General features: G+C 62.5%; 1 protein-coding gene across 3 annotated transcripts in view; it reads right to left on the bottom strand.

Moving 5' to 3' along the window:
- Positions 1-86: 86 nt before the first annotated feature.
- CCDC85C (coiled-coil domain containing 85C) overlaps positions 87-14,802 on the bottom strand; it is an 83,991-nt gene continuing 69,275 nt past the window's right edge. Inside the window, exons 3-6 of one of the 3 annotated variants that reach the window (XM_060003945.1) lie at positions 10,188-10,295; positions 5,371-5,466; positions 4,415-4,513; positions 87-3,505 (exon numbers count right to left, since the gene is read on the bottom strand). In XM_060003945.1, the coding sequence (XP_059859928.1) occupies positions 3,416-3,505; positions 4,415-4,513; positions 5,371-5,466; positions 10,188-10,295 (393 nt within the window). In that variant the 3' untranslated portion in view covers positions 87-3,415. The remainder of the gene's footprint in view (positions 3,506-4,414; positions 4,514-5,370; positions 5,467-10,187; positions 10,296-14,802) is intronic. The other 2 variants (XM_060003946.1, XM_060003947.1) reach the window with 2 other exon arrangements.

Below are 14,802 nucleotides of genomic sequence, written 5' to 3'. Positions count from 1 at the left end.
GACCCAAGCCCCTCCCTGGGCAGTACCCTCATGGGGCAGCCTCCCACGTCCAGTGCCTGCGTGGGCTTTCTTGGGAGGAAGCAGTTGAATTTCAAGCTGGTTTGGAACTGTCAGTGTCCCTCCAATAGACAGGGTCCTGGGTTAGACCAGGGTTTGGATTTGAAATGCTTTGCATTTCTGGCCTATGACTAGAGGCCATGGAGCAGCAGTCAGCGGCCCCCACCATCCACCCTGAGGGGCCCCATCACCCAAAACAAATGAGCACTGCGTACCCACCAGAGGCTTGCAAGAGCCTTTATTTATCTAGCGCAAAGTATACACTATCACAATCTTCTGTTACTCCTTTTACTAAAATAGTTCAAATCAATGTTTTTACCACACTATCAAAAAGTTCTAATTTTTTTTCTCTCCCCAAATCAAAGTGGTTCAATAGAAGGTAGAAACGGGCACAGGAGTCCAGGGCTCCCAGCTCTGCCCAGAGCTGGGGAGGGGGCGGCCCCAGTACTCGGGCGGTCACATCCGACAGAAGGTAGATAGAGCGCGGCTGCCGGCCTGGGGCCAGGGGCCAGGCGGTCCGCCCATTCCCAGAGAGCAGCACAAGTACTTCCCCCACGTTATGAAAAATATACACCTCTCCCGCTCTGCAGTCATGCATTTCCTTTGTTTCTTAAAAAAAAAAAAGTCAGTAGTATGTATTGTTTCCTCTCAAGTTTTCAAGAAAAAAAAAAAAGGTCACTTTTTTCTCTTTAAACAACACTGATGTGTGGCTAATAACTTTTGGATAAAAATGTGCTCAGTGGATTCCGACTCCAGGATGGGCTTGGCCACCTGGGATGAGGCTGGAAGGGTGACATCCATCACAGTGGGAAAGGAAGCCACAGCACAGGTGTCACACGGGGCTTCGGGCGCTAGAAACAGTGTGTTTATGAAAGGACATCAGGTTCAGCAACACCCCACCACGAGCTCTCAGAGCTGAGGCTCCAGATGGGAGGTTCGCCGGTGTCACCCCCTGCACATTCCCTGCTAGTGGCAGAGCAGGGACTCACCCCGAGCTGGCCCCCGGGACCCTCCTCCCAGCCATGGGCTCCCGCTGCAGCTGGGCCCCAGGCCGGCGTGGGGCGCGCAGAGGCGCTGCAGGCTTTTCGACAGCTTACGTTAAAAGAGATGCCGTCACAGGTACGATTCTGCCCTCAAAAGCCATTCCCATGCAGTGCTGGCTCCGGGACACAGGCAGGGGCAGGAAGGAGACGTCGGCACCAGCTGGTGCTGCCTCCATGGCGGGCGGGAGGCTGCTTCTGGAGGGAACGCCTGACCCACTCCTCGGACGCCACCGCAGCACTAGGGGACAGGGTCACCTCCCTCTGGCAGGGAAAGGTCCCTTGGAGGCTGTTCTTCCCTGGGTCAGTTTGCAGGAGACCTGCAGTCACCAGGACACCTGACTTATTGCTTATTTTCAGTGGTGGCCAAGCCAGCCTGACCCAGACGTGACATACGGGTTCTCAGATGTGGCTCCCACCCAAGAGACCCAGCCCCCCCTCGAGCTGCTCCATGGTTCTTTGGACTCCAGGACCCGGGAGGGGGCCTCTGCCCTCCAGCTGACTGCCCACCCGGGCAGAAGCCACCCAGAACATGACCGAGGATGTTCACCCAGCTCCAAGTGCACACCCCTAATGACAGGGAACTCACCACATGACCTAGGGACCAGCTCCTTCCAGAGAGCCCATAGCTTCCTGTAACACCCAGGGCAAGAGGGCCGTGCCCGACGCCGTCACCGGCACCCGTTCAGCACTCCTCGGGCACAGTGAGGGCCGCGGGCCTTTCCCCTGAGTGTCGACCCAAGGGTGCCGATGGCAGACAGGCGGTGGGGACGGCTCAGCGTCCCTGCTGGGGAGAGGGACGGGGCAGCCTCGTCCGTCCCCTCACCTGGTCCCCATCCCTCGCGTGAGCCTCGGATGAGGCCTGTCCGGTGCCAAGCCAGCCTCTCGGGCTCTTCGCTCACCCGAGCACAGAGCTCTAATGACCACTGGAGTCCAGCGATGGGGGAGGAACTGCAGACAGCGGGTGGACGGGGGCTGGTTACAACAGCGGCCTGTCCCCGCCCCCCAGGCTCTGGGATCTTGTCTGTGATTCGCCACTGATCACTTACGCCCTCGGGGCCTCACTGCCCTCGCACACAAACTTTAAAATTTACATGTCTCGCTTTACAGTTTATACACGATCCTTCTACACTGAAGGTCTTACTTGATCCCCAGAGCCCTGCAAGGAGGACCTTAGGCTGCCCACTCTGCAGGGGAGGACTCTGAGGCTCAGGAAGGGAGGTGACCGTCCACCGAGAGGAGGCAGCAAGGCAGCGGAACTCAGCTGGGGCCTCCGCCCCTCCCAGCCCACCCACCAGCCGCCTCTCCAGCAGGAGGACCCCGTTGGCTCGCGTGCTGTGAGTGAGGATACAGGCTGACTAGAGCTGATGGCCTCGAACCTCTGAGCCCTCCTTTCCCGACCAGGGGCCCAGAGAGGCTGAGTGACTTGCTGAGGGTCACACAGGAAAATGAAAACCAGAGCCAAGCAGGGCTCCTCCCAAGGAGGGCAGAACTCCTTCACCTACGGCCACGCGACTCCGTCCACAGTGATCCAAGAGGGGTCCAAGCTCCGGGGGCAACCGTTCCTGAGCAGAGGCCTGGCCACGGCCCGGTGCCACCCATGCAGAGAGAGAGGCCCAGCCCAGAGACTCCACACAGCCCATGATGCGAAGCACAGAAATGGAGGTGCCTCGGGCCCTGGGCAGGAGGGACCCAAAAGGATAGGGCACAGCCTAGGACAGGGTGAGGGGACACTGCAGAGTGTGTGGCTAGGGGTAGGGGCGTGAACTCTAAAAACAAGCAGAGCCGGCAGCGGGGAGGCTGGGCCCTGGGGCCAGAGGAAGGGCCGCGGGTGAGTTTCCTCGTCCACGACTCTGGGGACCCACTGCTTATGGAGCCAGTGTTCAGGCCACAGCAGGCGGGTCAGAAGTGGTGCCCCGTGCATCAGTCCAGCTGCCAGCGGCCTCTGTCCAGCACAGGTGGCAGCCGGGGATGGAGGTCTTGATGAGGTGCCCCTCCACCAAGGCTGGGCACAGCCCGGCACGGTTCCTGGGCCGGACATCTCTGAGCAGCCTCAGCCTCTCGCCAATGGAGCCCAGAGCCCGGGCCCCCGAGCAGGAACGAGGTTGTCCAGGCCGCTCTGCTGCGGGGAATAGTCTTCCCGGTTTGCTGGTGTGTGAGAGGTGGGAAATGGAGTCGCACCCCCGGCAGCCAGGCCACAGCAGGCAGCGTCCTATGTACAATTCACCATGGAAAAAGAAGACAGTGGCTCGGCGCGAGGGCCTGCCCACGTCTGGGGACCCCAGGCAGGGCCAGTCCACGTCCACAGGGGAACGGCCCTACAAAGGCCCTTTGAACTGGTTTCCAGACAGGTGCTGCCGGATGGAGGGCTTGGAGCTGGCGGCATCTCCCAGTTTTCTCCAGACCACCTGTGGGGAGGGGCGAGCTGTGAGTGGAGGGCCCATCCCAAGCCTGCCTAGGGGCCTGTGCGCACAGACTGCCCCATCGCTCTTCAGAATCACCTGCGTCCCGAGAGCCATGGGGCCAGGAGGGGACACGGAGGCTGCGTGAGGCCCAGAGACCCTCAGAGTACGTCTTTGCACGTCCACCCTTCACAACCACACCTCCCACCCCGAGCAGGTCACATCTGGGGGCAGACTTGGCCTCGCGGCTGTCCAGTGGGGCCTACAGACCCAGGAGGCGGCAGAGGAGGGGGATTCGGGGCACCTCATCCCAAGCGAGGCCCAGGTGCACCCCGTGATCCACCTTCCCTGCTGGCTCCCTCACGAGTCCAAGGAGACCATGCGTATTGGCCAGGCGGGTCGGGGGATGACGCTCTGCCTCCCCAAAGACCCAGAGAAGCCCAGCTTCCAAAAGCCAAGGCAGCTAGCTCCAGGGTGGGGCGTCCTGCAGAATGGAGCGTTCCACCTGCACCCCCGTGAACAGCACCTGTGCGCTGGCAGCCAGCAGGGGCACCAGCATGCTGGGAGGCTGGGAGCCAGACAGACATCAGGGGACAGGGGCCAAGGGTCAGGATAAATGGGGCGAGCAAGACCAGAGATCAGGGACCCTGTTCTTGGGGAGGGAAGGGGGGAAGGAAAGAAGGAGGGGAAAGGAGAGAGAGGGAGGGGAGGAAAAGGAAAGGGGGAGGGGAGGGGAAGGGAAGAGGGAAGGGAGGTGGGAGGGGGGAGGAAGTCAAGTGGACAAAGAGAGGCCAGGGCTCCTGAAGCCCCAGCACCCGCTCCCAGCCCCCCAGGTCACCGGCCCCTCCTGGGGGAGTAATGGCCACACAGGGCCCACCCCCCAGGTCACGCCCGGCCCGGCCCCAGGAGGCTCACGTTGCACATCTCTCGGACGATGGCCTTCTCCTTCTCACTCAGGTCCTCCTCACAGCTGTCCTGGAGCTGCCGGTCCAGGTTCTCATGTACCTCTAGGACCTGCAGGGGACAGGGCCCAGGGTCAGGGGCGGAAGCCACCAGGCAGGCCTCAGGCAGGTCGCCCTGAGCCCCGGCTGCAAACGGGAGCCGTGGGGTCCCGGGACGGAGGGGTGGTGTGCAGGGAACAGAGGCATGGAGAGGCCTAAGGGCCAGGTGGTCCTTCCCCGCTTCGCGTCCTCTCCCCGCGGTACAGCGACACCGGGGACGCTGCACGAGGGAAGCAGCACCCCGTGTCAGCATCGGGGGCAGAGCTGAAGACAGGTCACATGGGAGCAAGGAGGACAGATGGGGTAGGGACCACTGTCACACGGGGGGACTCACTCCGCCCCCGGGCCCCCACTTGGGCCTCAGGGCGGCCCGGCTCATGCACGTCAGGGGTGTGTCCCGGTCACCGCCCGCACAGGCGCGAGTGTGCCGTGTCTGTGCAGCCGTGCCAGGCCTCACACCCGGGGACCGTGCACTGCATCCGCGGCGCGCATACACGTGAAGGGATGGGGATGCCATGGCGGGAGATGCACCGCAGGGCGTACCCGGAGGCCCTGAGCAGGGCACAGGAGGAGAGTGGGCCTGGGAGGCCTGAGCCTCACCCCCCAACCCCCATCCCCGACCCTGGGGAGTGCCAGCCCTCCCCCCACCTCCCCCAGGCCTCAGCTTCCCTGGCCGCTACCCAGCACCCCGCGGAATCCCCACACCACGGTGCTCCAGGCAGCCACGGCCACCCAGAGACCAAAGTCCCTGCCCTGCCGCTCAGCTGCCCCCAGGCTCAGAAAGGGCAAACGTGGGGTCCAAGGTCACAGGCTCCTGAAGTGCAGCAGGATCTGGGGGCCCCCGAGGGAGCGGCAGGGCCTGGCCCTCACCTTCATCGCGTGTACGACAGCCTCGGGCTTCTGTCCCGCAGAGCTGTAGCCACCCGAGGGCGGCGGGGACAGCTCGGGAACCGTGCAGGCCGGGCCCTGTGGGAAGGAAGTGCGTCTCAGCTCGCCCTGGCTGGCTCCCAGGTGGCAGCCACAGGTGTGCCAGCAGCTGGGAGAGGGCACTGCGTCTGCGGGGCCAGGGCCCAGGCGGGAGGAAATGGGAGTGGAGGTGACGGGGGAGAGGAGGCTGGGCGTGAGGCCGGGGGGCAGCATCGGGACTCCCCACACACATCCCGCAGGCTCCTCTAAACAGCCCACAGGGAAGGTCTGCTGTCTGTTTTGCCGGTCACCCGGGAAGGTGCGAAGGACCTGGGCTCCAGCCCCAGGCGGCCTGCCTCCTAAGGTCTCTCTCCCTCCCCGGCCTCCACCCCCCAGGGCATTCCTGGGGCTTCCAGCCCTGACCCTCCCAGTTCTGTCCGGCCACCCAGGAACAGTGCCACCTCTTTCTGCCAACACCCTAATTGGCAACCATGTGCCCACCACCCACATCAGCCTGAGGGGCCAGGAGGCAGGCCGGGAGAGGAAGGGACCCACTCCCTGGCCCTCTGCCCGCCCGTGTCAGAAGCCAAGTGTCTGTCTGCCCGGCTTCTCCCCGGCTGGCCAGGTGTCCATGGGGCGGAAGGCAGGGCTTTTGGCTGGGGCTGCAGCGGGGACCCCGGCCCCAGAGCAAGGTGAAGAAGGGATCAGGGCCGCACAGAAGGAGCCCACACACAAGGAGGCTGATGCAACCGCGGGGCGGCAGGAGCCGGGAGGTCAGGAGACGCTGGGAGGGGACCTAAGGGGAACCGGCGGATGCTGGAAGGCAGAGATTAAACACCAAGAACACCAAGTGCGTGAAGGGGAGACCCTGGCGTCCTTGGGCAACCTTCCTGTCTCTGAGTCTTGGTTTCCTTCTCCGTCGGTGGCCCCCGATGACCCCTCCAGGGACCAGGCCAACTCAGTGAGCTCGGCTGATGAGGCCATCGCCCTGGGACCCTGCCCAGCCAGGCCACGCTGTGCGGGGACCCTCGGGGCCTGGAATCTTCCACCACCAGCAGCCACCCTCTGCCTTCTCCCCACCGGCCCGCGTGGCCCGGACCTGATCCCAGGGCCTCGCAGGCTCGCCCTGCTCTTGGCTCCAGGCAGAGGCCAGACCCCACAGCCTTGATGTCCGGCAGAGCTGGGCTTGGGCAGGGTTCTCCAGGCAGGCCCGACCCACTCTGCACCTCGGTTTCCTTGTCTGCACGACAGCTAGAGTCCCTGTGTCCCAGGCTGTATGGAGAGCCTGGGATGCTGTTTCCCTAACTCTGGCCCAGGCTGCCAGGTCTCTGGATCCCGGCCGGGTGTGTCATGCGGGGGAAGCCAAAGCGGCTTCTGGGAGACAGGTGCCGGGTGGGTCACACACACATAGGTGCGCACCCTGAGGCAGAAGGCTGCCCTCCCCACTAAAGGCCAGCAGGGGGCGACCGCACACAAGTACAGCCCAGGAAGGCGCCTGGCCCTGGGCTCCTCTGGCCTCAGGTCCTGTCTGCGCCTGGGGCTCCCTGACCGCCCGCACTGTAAGGGGGCCGATTCTGAAGCAAAGACTAGGAGTGGCCACGATAGGCCGTGCAATCCAACCGCTTCCTGGGCCACCCCACCAGACGGCAGGTGCTAATGAGAGCGTAGCCGCGGCTTCCTGCGACTGAAGCCACCACCGGACAGCGGTCAGGACCGCGACCTTTAGAGCATTTCCCAAACCCAGCTCACCCCTGCAGGCCTGCCATGGCAGGAGGACCATAGCCTGGAAAGCCCGGTGATGCCTCCCCCCGACCTCCTAAGAGCCCACTCGGAGCAGAGCAGCCCACGGAGTGCCGCTTGCCACCCTCTGCGCAGACGCTGTCTTTCTATGCTCCCACTTTACAGATGAGTAAGGGGAGGCTGCACGACTTGCCAAGGCCACAGAGCTAGTAAACCAGGGGGCCGAGCCTCCCCCCCGGGTCTGTGGGACTCCAGCGCTGGAGCCAAAAGTGGGGAGGTGCTCCCAAGAGCACTGAACACAGGCGTCCACACACGTGCCCGTGCAGGGGTGTTCAGAGCAGCACGAGTCACAACAGGCAGAAAATGGAAACAAACCAATGCACAGCAACTGATGAACGACACACAAGATGTGGGGCACCCACACAGCTGTTGCCCATAAAACTCTGTCCAAATTTATGTGGACAATAAAATTTGACAATAAAAAGCAATGAAGTTCTGACACAGGCTACGATGTGGACGAATCTCAGAAACGCGGTGCTAAGTGAAAGAAGCCAGTCACAAAGAATGGCATGTTTTATGATTCCGGTTTATATGAAATATCCAGAAAAGGCAAATGCAGAGAGGCAGCAAGTAGATTAGCGGTTGCCAAGGGGCTGGGGGCGGGGGCTGCGGGGAGGGACTGCTAAGGAGCACGGGGTTTCTTTCCAGGGTGATGAAAATGTTCTGCTGCGATGACTGCACAAATCTGTGAAGATTCTAAAATCCACTGAAATGGACACTTAAATATAGTCAACTGACCAAAAAAAAGTAGGGAAACCAGTTTCCCCGAGGGAGCTGTCAAAAGCCTCCTCCTCTCAGACCCTGATGGGTACAACCTCCGTTGCTCGCTCCACTGACAGGCAGTGGGTGGGAGAAGTGGGTAGGGATGGGGTCGGGGAGGGTGGGGACATCCAGCTGGGCAGGGAGGAGGTGTCCCCACCCCACAGGGTCACCTGCTTCACCCCGGGATTCTCTGACATGTGGACATGCAGGTAGCCTTGCAGAAAATGTGCCCACACGTAGCTGCGGAAGAGACGAGGCCCCCGGCAGCATCAGAGCACAGGGGGTCCCCCCACACAAACCTCCTCTCCCTGTGGACCCACGGGCCCTCCAGGGCCCAGCAAGTTTATAGGGCCCAGCGCCCTATAAACGTCCCAAGGGGCCTGGCCTCTGAACTCCCACCTCAGCTCCGGCCCCTCTACTGCCTCCTCAGCAGCCTCTGTGGCTGCCCCTCCCACAAGACACCATCACCCTCTCCATCTGCCCCAACAGCCTGCCCGCGGCCTCGTGCTGCACGCCGGCACCCGGCCTCCAAGCCCAGCTTGGCCTGGTGCTGGCACGCACTAGCCATGCGACCCTGGCAAACCATCCCATCCCACCCCACCCCACCCCAGTGGGCCTCAGCTTCCTTCCCTCCAAAGGGGGTGACAGCCCATGGCACGCAGGCAGCCTAAAGACAGCACAGGGAGCCCCTCCTAAGGCCTCCTCCAGGAAGCCTTCCGGAAGACTCATGCCCTCCGCTAGCACTGTCAAGGCCTCAGGGGCTCAGCCTCGGGGAGTGAGCTCCCTCTGCTCCCATCTGCACGTCCTAGGAGCCAGCCAGGCTTGCACAGCACTTTACAGTTTGCAGCTCACCAAGAAGTCTTCAGTGCCCTGTCCCGTGAGCTGTTAGGATTCCCACAGTCAATCAGAATGAACAGAGGGCAGAGGGTATGAAGGGCTGGGGGAGCCGCTCCTGTGGGGGCAATGCAATGCTGAGCTTTGAGAGCCCTTCATCATGGAGCCTCATTCAGCCACGGGGCTCCTGGATAAATATTTGGATTATCTGTCATCAGCAGGCTTTGCTGCCTGCACAGCGTCAGCAGCTACATTCCTGGAGAAGGTGCGAGGGCCTCAGAAGAGAAACAGCAGAGCGCTCGGCCAGCAGCCAGCGGCAGCATCGGCCTGCTCCTGCCAGCGCAGAGGCCCAGGGAGGAACCCCGGGGCTGCCCTTGCTGGCTGGGATGGAAGGGAGACAGCCGGGCTGGGACCCTGGGGGAGAGTCCAGGCCCACCTTGCAAGGGACCTCAGGCCAGCTCGGTTTCTCATCTGTTCCGTGGGGACTTCTCACCAAGTCCCTGCCTTGCTGCAGGGCTTCTGTGTGTGGAGAGCGCCCAGCACGGCCCTGCACGTAGCAGATGCTCAATAAACATCTACAGAGCTCATGCGAACGCGTGCTTCTTGGGAGGTAGTTTTTGCACATTCACAGATTTGTACAGTCATCCAACAGAACGTTTTCATCACCTCCTCCCGCCTCCTGCCAGCCCCTGGCAACCACTAATGTACTTTCTGCTTCTGTAGATCTGCGTATTCTGAATACAAGAATACATCCCTCGGTCACAGAGGGATGACGGGCACATTCACCCACAGGGAGCAGTCCTGAGCCGGGCATGCACATCCCAGGGAGCTGGCCGCACGCTGCCCTCCCTGTCCCACCCAGGGCAGGTCAGAGCCCAGGCGAGAAGCCAGGATCACCTTGGAGGCGCCCTGATGATAACGGAAGCCCACGGTCATAAACTTGAGCTCCTCTCCCACCTCTGTTATAAAGTCTGGGGTAGTCGCCCTCACGTACACACAGGGCAGCCACTCCCTGCTGTGTCCAAGGAGTGACAGAGGCGGACGAGTTGCACAGACAGACAGCGGCTGGGCCGCGTGGCCTCTGCCCCAGCCTGCACTGCCGGCAACGGTATCCCAAGTTGGGCCCCCACCTCTCACCACCACGCCGGGCCCTTACAAGGTTCTAAGGGTCGAGGGTGGAGGGTCAAGGGTCGGGAGCCCAGGCGCCGTCCAAGCCTTGCCCTGGAAGCAGCTCGGGCAGAAGCTGAGGATCCCAATCCCAGCTCAGCCGTGGACCATCCTCGTGCCCTGGGCAGGTCACCAGCCGGTCTGAGCCTCACCCCTCCACTTCCGGAGGTTGGCGGTCCACATGGGAACAGTGGGGCTCTTGGGAGAGGGACACTTACATTCTGCAGGGCATCCTGGTAGGAGGGCGGCAGGCTGGAGAGCTGGGACTCCGAGTGGTACGGGGAGAAGCCTTTCCGCAGTGTCCGGAACTCTCCGGAGCCTGCCTGCTGCATGAGAGAGAAGGGGAGAGGGGTTAGAGGTGAGGGGCGAGGGGCTGGGCTGAGGGGGCCGAGGATGCTCCCGTCAGGTCCTCGGACCGCTGGACGAGACACCCCTGCCCGGTCCAGGCAGGGCTCCCTCCGTGGGTTCCCTCCGCTCTGTTCCTCACACCTGCCTGGAGGCCCGGCCTGTGCACCCTCCCTCCGCCCCCACCCCAATTTGATCTCACTGCCACTTTCATCAGTAGCCGTTGACGTCCATCTCTCTGTTCAAGTGTCAGAGCCACGAGGCCAGGGGCTTCGTTTCGCTCCCTGCTGTATATTTTATAAACGTTTCTTGCATGGCTGAATAGACAGGTGAGTGAATGGGAGCGTGGCTCGCCCCGCCCCGCCCCCCTCGTTCCTCTGCTCCAGCACCCTGCACTGGTCCCCGAATGGCCTGGGGAACGGCCTCTGCAGCCCCTGGGGCCCACGTCCTCGGGGAAGTCCTCCCGCCTCCACGGGGCTGGGGCTGCCCAAGGTGTGAGCCTGCAGAGCGCTCTGACACGCTGCCCGGGAGCCTCCGCCGTCAGAAAGCAGCTCTTAAGTGTGAGCCCTGGGCCTCACCCTCTGTACCCACAGGTGCCGGCGCAGCCGGGCTCATGACTAATGAATGCCCAGGGCACGCTTAGAAGGAGGGGGGAAGCGGGAATGAATGAATTACTGAATGAATGAGTGAGTGAATGAATGAACAAGCACCTATGTGGCCTTAGGTGGTTCCCCTCGGGGCAAAGCAGAGCCCCGCAGAAGCTGGGGCTGGACCCAGAGGTGGGGGGACCCAGGGGTCACGCTCAATCCAGCGGAGGCCCCCTGGTCCCGCTGAGCAGAAACCTTGGCTTCTGGACCCTCTGCATCACTACAGCCCCGGGGTGGCGCTTCTGACCCCAACACCCTCTTCTACTTCAAAGGAACTGCGGAAACACTTCTGGGCAGATAAAATGCAGCGGAACGTCCCATAAATCAGCAGCAGGCCGTTGAGTTGCCCAAACAAACCCTTGGAGGGGAAGAGGCCAGGGCTGGGGGAGCAAGACAGGGCGGCAGCCACTCCTGGGGGCCCCTCCTCCTCTCCAGCACTCCCCTGCTCTGCCCGGGGGGCCCCGCACACACCCATCTTCCCCCCCCGCCGCCGCTGGACCCAGGCCCCCATTTCTCACGGGGCCTCCAGCCTCATCAACTCCCTGGGTTCTGCCTTCCCGCCCCCATCAGACCCAGGTCAGACGCCCCAGGTCTCAAGGGCTTGGGCACACACAGCAGTGCCCTGTAAGTATCTGTAGGACAGGAGCAGAGGCGGCCCGGAGGAACAGGAGAAAGGCAGTCACTCCCCTCATTACCCCACTCCCATCCCATCCCCACCCCAGGCTCCCGCCGGCCTGAGGAGAGCCGAGACCAGCCGCCTAGCTAAGAACTGTTCCCGTGGCCTAGGGAGCACCGGAGTGTGGCCAAGGTCACCAAGGGACACAGAGGGGAGAGAAGTGGGGTCCCCTGAGTTGCAGCAGGGTCTTACAGGGGGATCTCGGTCACAGTCCTCTATCTTAAAATGGGACTGTCACGCACCGACCAAGGCCTGTTTGGGTTAACCTGAGGCGTTAGAGCCCAAGGCATACTGACCCTCCCTGGCCCAGCCAGGGGTCTATCTGAGCCGAGCTCTGCCACCGGGTGCCAACAGGAAAGAGACGCCGCCCCTCGCCCAGCACTCATTCAACCTCCCATGGGGATCCGCCCCCCCAGCTCCATTTATAGGCAAAAATCCCAAAGCCAATTATTTTCCTGGCCAGATCTCTGTGACAGTTACAAAATCTTCTCCGGTGGAAAGCGTGTTCTCAACTCAACATGCTGAACGTCCACCCCTGGGGCCGCAGGCCACACACACACTGGCATGGATTTGACCACAGGGCCAGGCATTGGAGCCACTGCTCTCTCCCGTCGGCCCCTGGGACCAGGACGGCGGGTGCTGCCCTGTCCTTACCCGCACCCCGTCTAGATTCTGCTCTGGGCTGAGTCTCCCCTCCTCCACAGCGTCTCTGATCCCGGACCAAATGGGTTCAGAAGCAGCCCACATGCTGCTACTGAAAACACAGGTCTGTGTGTCTCCTCCCTCCCGGCAGATAATTCCCTGGGGAGGAGGTGTGTGTGCAAGAGGGTGGGGAGTTTTTACTTAGCAGCACGCAATTCCTACCCCTGCCTCCGGCGATGTCCATAACTATTTGCGAGCCCACAGCACTTTATGAGCAAAAAGCCACAAAGCTGGCGGGGAGAATGCTGGGGCAACGCAGCTAATGACGCATCGACATGAAGCAACACGACTGCACTTAAACCCAATTAAAACTCCTGCCTCTTGCCTCTTGGTGCCCTGGAAGATGAAATCCCTAGGGTTTCACCACTGAGGTGGAGCGAAGCTGAAGGGGCCTTCTGGGGCGGCGGGGCGGGCAGGACACGGGGCGCACCACTGCTCCCCAGGAGAGGACTGCCCTGCCCCCCAGGCCCCCTAACGGGGTCCCTCGGGACACAGGGAAGCGGATCTGACACACAGAGCAGGAGCTGGAACAGGGTTGCCCGGATCCTTAAAAGGGAAGGAAACGATCCAGTGCTGCAGCTACGGCAACGGCCGCTTCCACCCCGCCCTGTCCCCCACGAAAAAGCAGCACAAGAGTTCTGGACCGGGAGGGAGAGACCCAGGAGGCTGCAGAGCCTCCCATCCCACTGTTAAGGGCACCCGGGGCCTCTGTCCAGGGCCATCACTGCAACGCTATCCAGCTCAGAGCGGGTCGCGGCGGGTGGTGTGAACTCAGGCTACCCCAGCCTCTCCGGGCCTCTGTGGGGCTGCAAGGAGGCTCCCAGCCACAGAAGCACCTAGTCATCGCCTGCCCAGCGACTCCTGCTTGCAAAGCCGGGGCATCCCTGAGGCCACCTGCAGAGCCTCCTGGGGAGCACCGTCAAAGGAGGTGCTGAACAGAACCGGGCCAAGGGCAGAACTCAGAGAAAACAAGGCTAGGCGCCCACCTCCCCGCCCCTCCACTCAGGGCTCCTCCCTGGGGGGCCGCTTTCTGCGCTCGCTCAGAGGCAGCTACTCGCCCTGCCTTCCTGGTCCCAAAGGGCTCTCAGCCCCTTGGGTGGGCCGCAGGCTACAACAGGACATGGTCCTACCGGGTGCACCCAGGCAGGGAGGCAGCGCCTGACAGGTGAAGCAGGGCCTGCCACTGCGGAGATGGAAGGTGAGCACCGACACGGGGGCGCCCGGGCGTCCCCACCTGGCAATCCGCCCGCAGGTGACCGCTCAGATCCCCAGACGCAGGGCCCATGGGCCGATGTGTATGCAGTGACCAGGGGCAGGACCCCATCAGTGGGAGCCAGCCCTCAGCCTGCCAGCCCTCGTGGTACAGGGAGGTGTCGGTGTCTCTATCATGGGGACAGGTGACAAGTGACACCAGCCCCACTTTCCGAAACCCTAACACAGGGCAGTGACGCCTACCTCCCAGGGGTGGCAAGGCTGTAGCGCTCGGAGAGGGTGGGAGCCCAGCACTGGGCGCTGGTGGGTTCCTCCTACCGCCAGGCATCCCTGGACACCTTGCCCGAGGACCTGGGCCAGCTGGGAGCCAGCACTAACTCCTGTGGCCTCAGCAAGCCCTCACCCTACCAGGCACTGCAGGTTCTCCTGCAAAGTGCAGATCTCGACCTGCCCCCTGACCTCACAAGCTGGGCAGATCCGGTGAGAGGTGGGTAAGCAGGGGCCCGGGTGCAGCATCACAAGAGGCCACTGTCTCATAACTCTTTTGCTGTCACTTTGTAAAACTGGGCAGTAACACCAGCTCAGAGAGAGGGCGGATCCCACAATGAATCTAAAGGCAGGACCAGGGCACCCTGGGTGGTGGTCAGCTCCCAGGAAGAGATGGGAGGGCGCTGCGGGGGGCACCCAGAGCAGACAGGGCATCACACAGCACTGCAAGCAGCCCCCACCCCACACAGCACTGCAAACAAGCCCTGCCGGGCAGCTCTACCTGAAGCCAGCTTCTCGGGCGGCCATAGGGGCGGGGCAGCTGGAAGGGAAGAGAGCAAGTGTCACCCAGCGATGCCAACCACGACCCTCACCTCTGCCCTCCCTCCCCTGGACGCCCACTAGCCCAAAGCCGCCAGGACCTCGGCTGGGCTGCAGTAGGGAGGCCAAGGGCCGAGGTCGGGGTCCCCAAGGCGCCTCACAGGAGCCCCGTGTTTTTAGAAACTCCAGATTGCACAAGGACTGACAGCGCGCCTACCACACGCCAGGAACTGGGGCCCAACCCCTTCACAGCCCTCCCCGAGGCTCACACCGGAACACAGCTGCCCTTCTGAGAGGCACCCCGAGATCCCAGCCAGCTGGGCGAGGCCAGATATCTGCCGGTCCTCAGGGCGAATGTGGCCTGCAAGGTCTCTCACGAGAACATACAGGTCCTACCAACCAGATTTACCTGCTTTTTTCCCCCTTTAATTTTACGAGAACTCA

Source organism: Delphinus delphis, chromosome 2, assembly GCF_949987515.2.
Source record: "Delphinus delphis chromosome 2, mDelDel1.2, whole genome shotgun sequence".
Classification (NCBI taxonomy): domain Eukaryota; kingdom Metazoa; phylum Chordata; class Mammalia; order Artiodactyla; family Delphinidae; genus Delphinus; species Delphinus delphis.
This window is presented reverse-complemented; position numbering and strand designations above follow the sequence as displayed.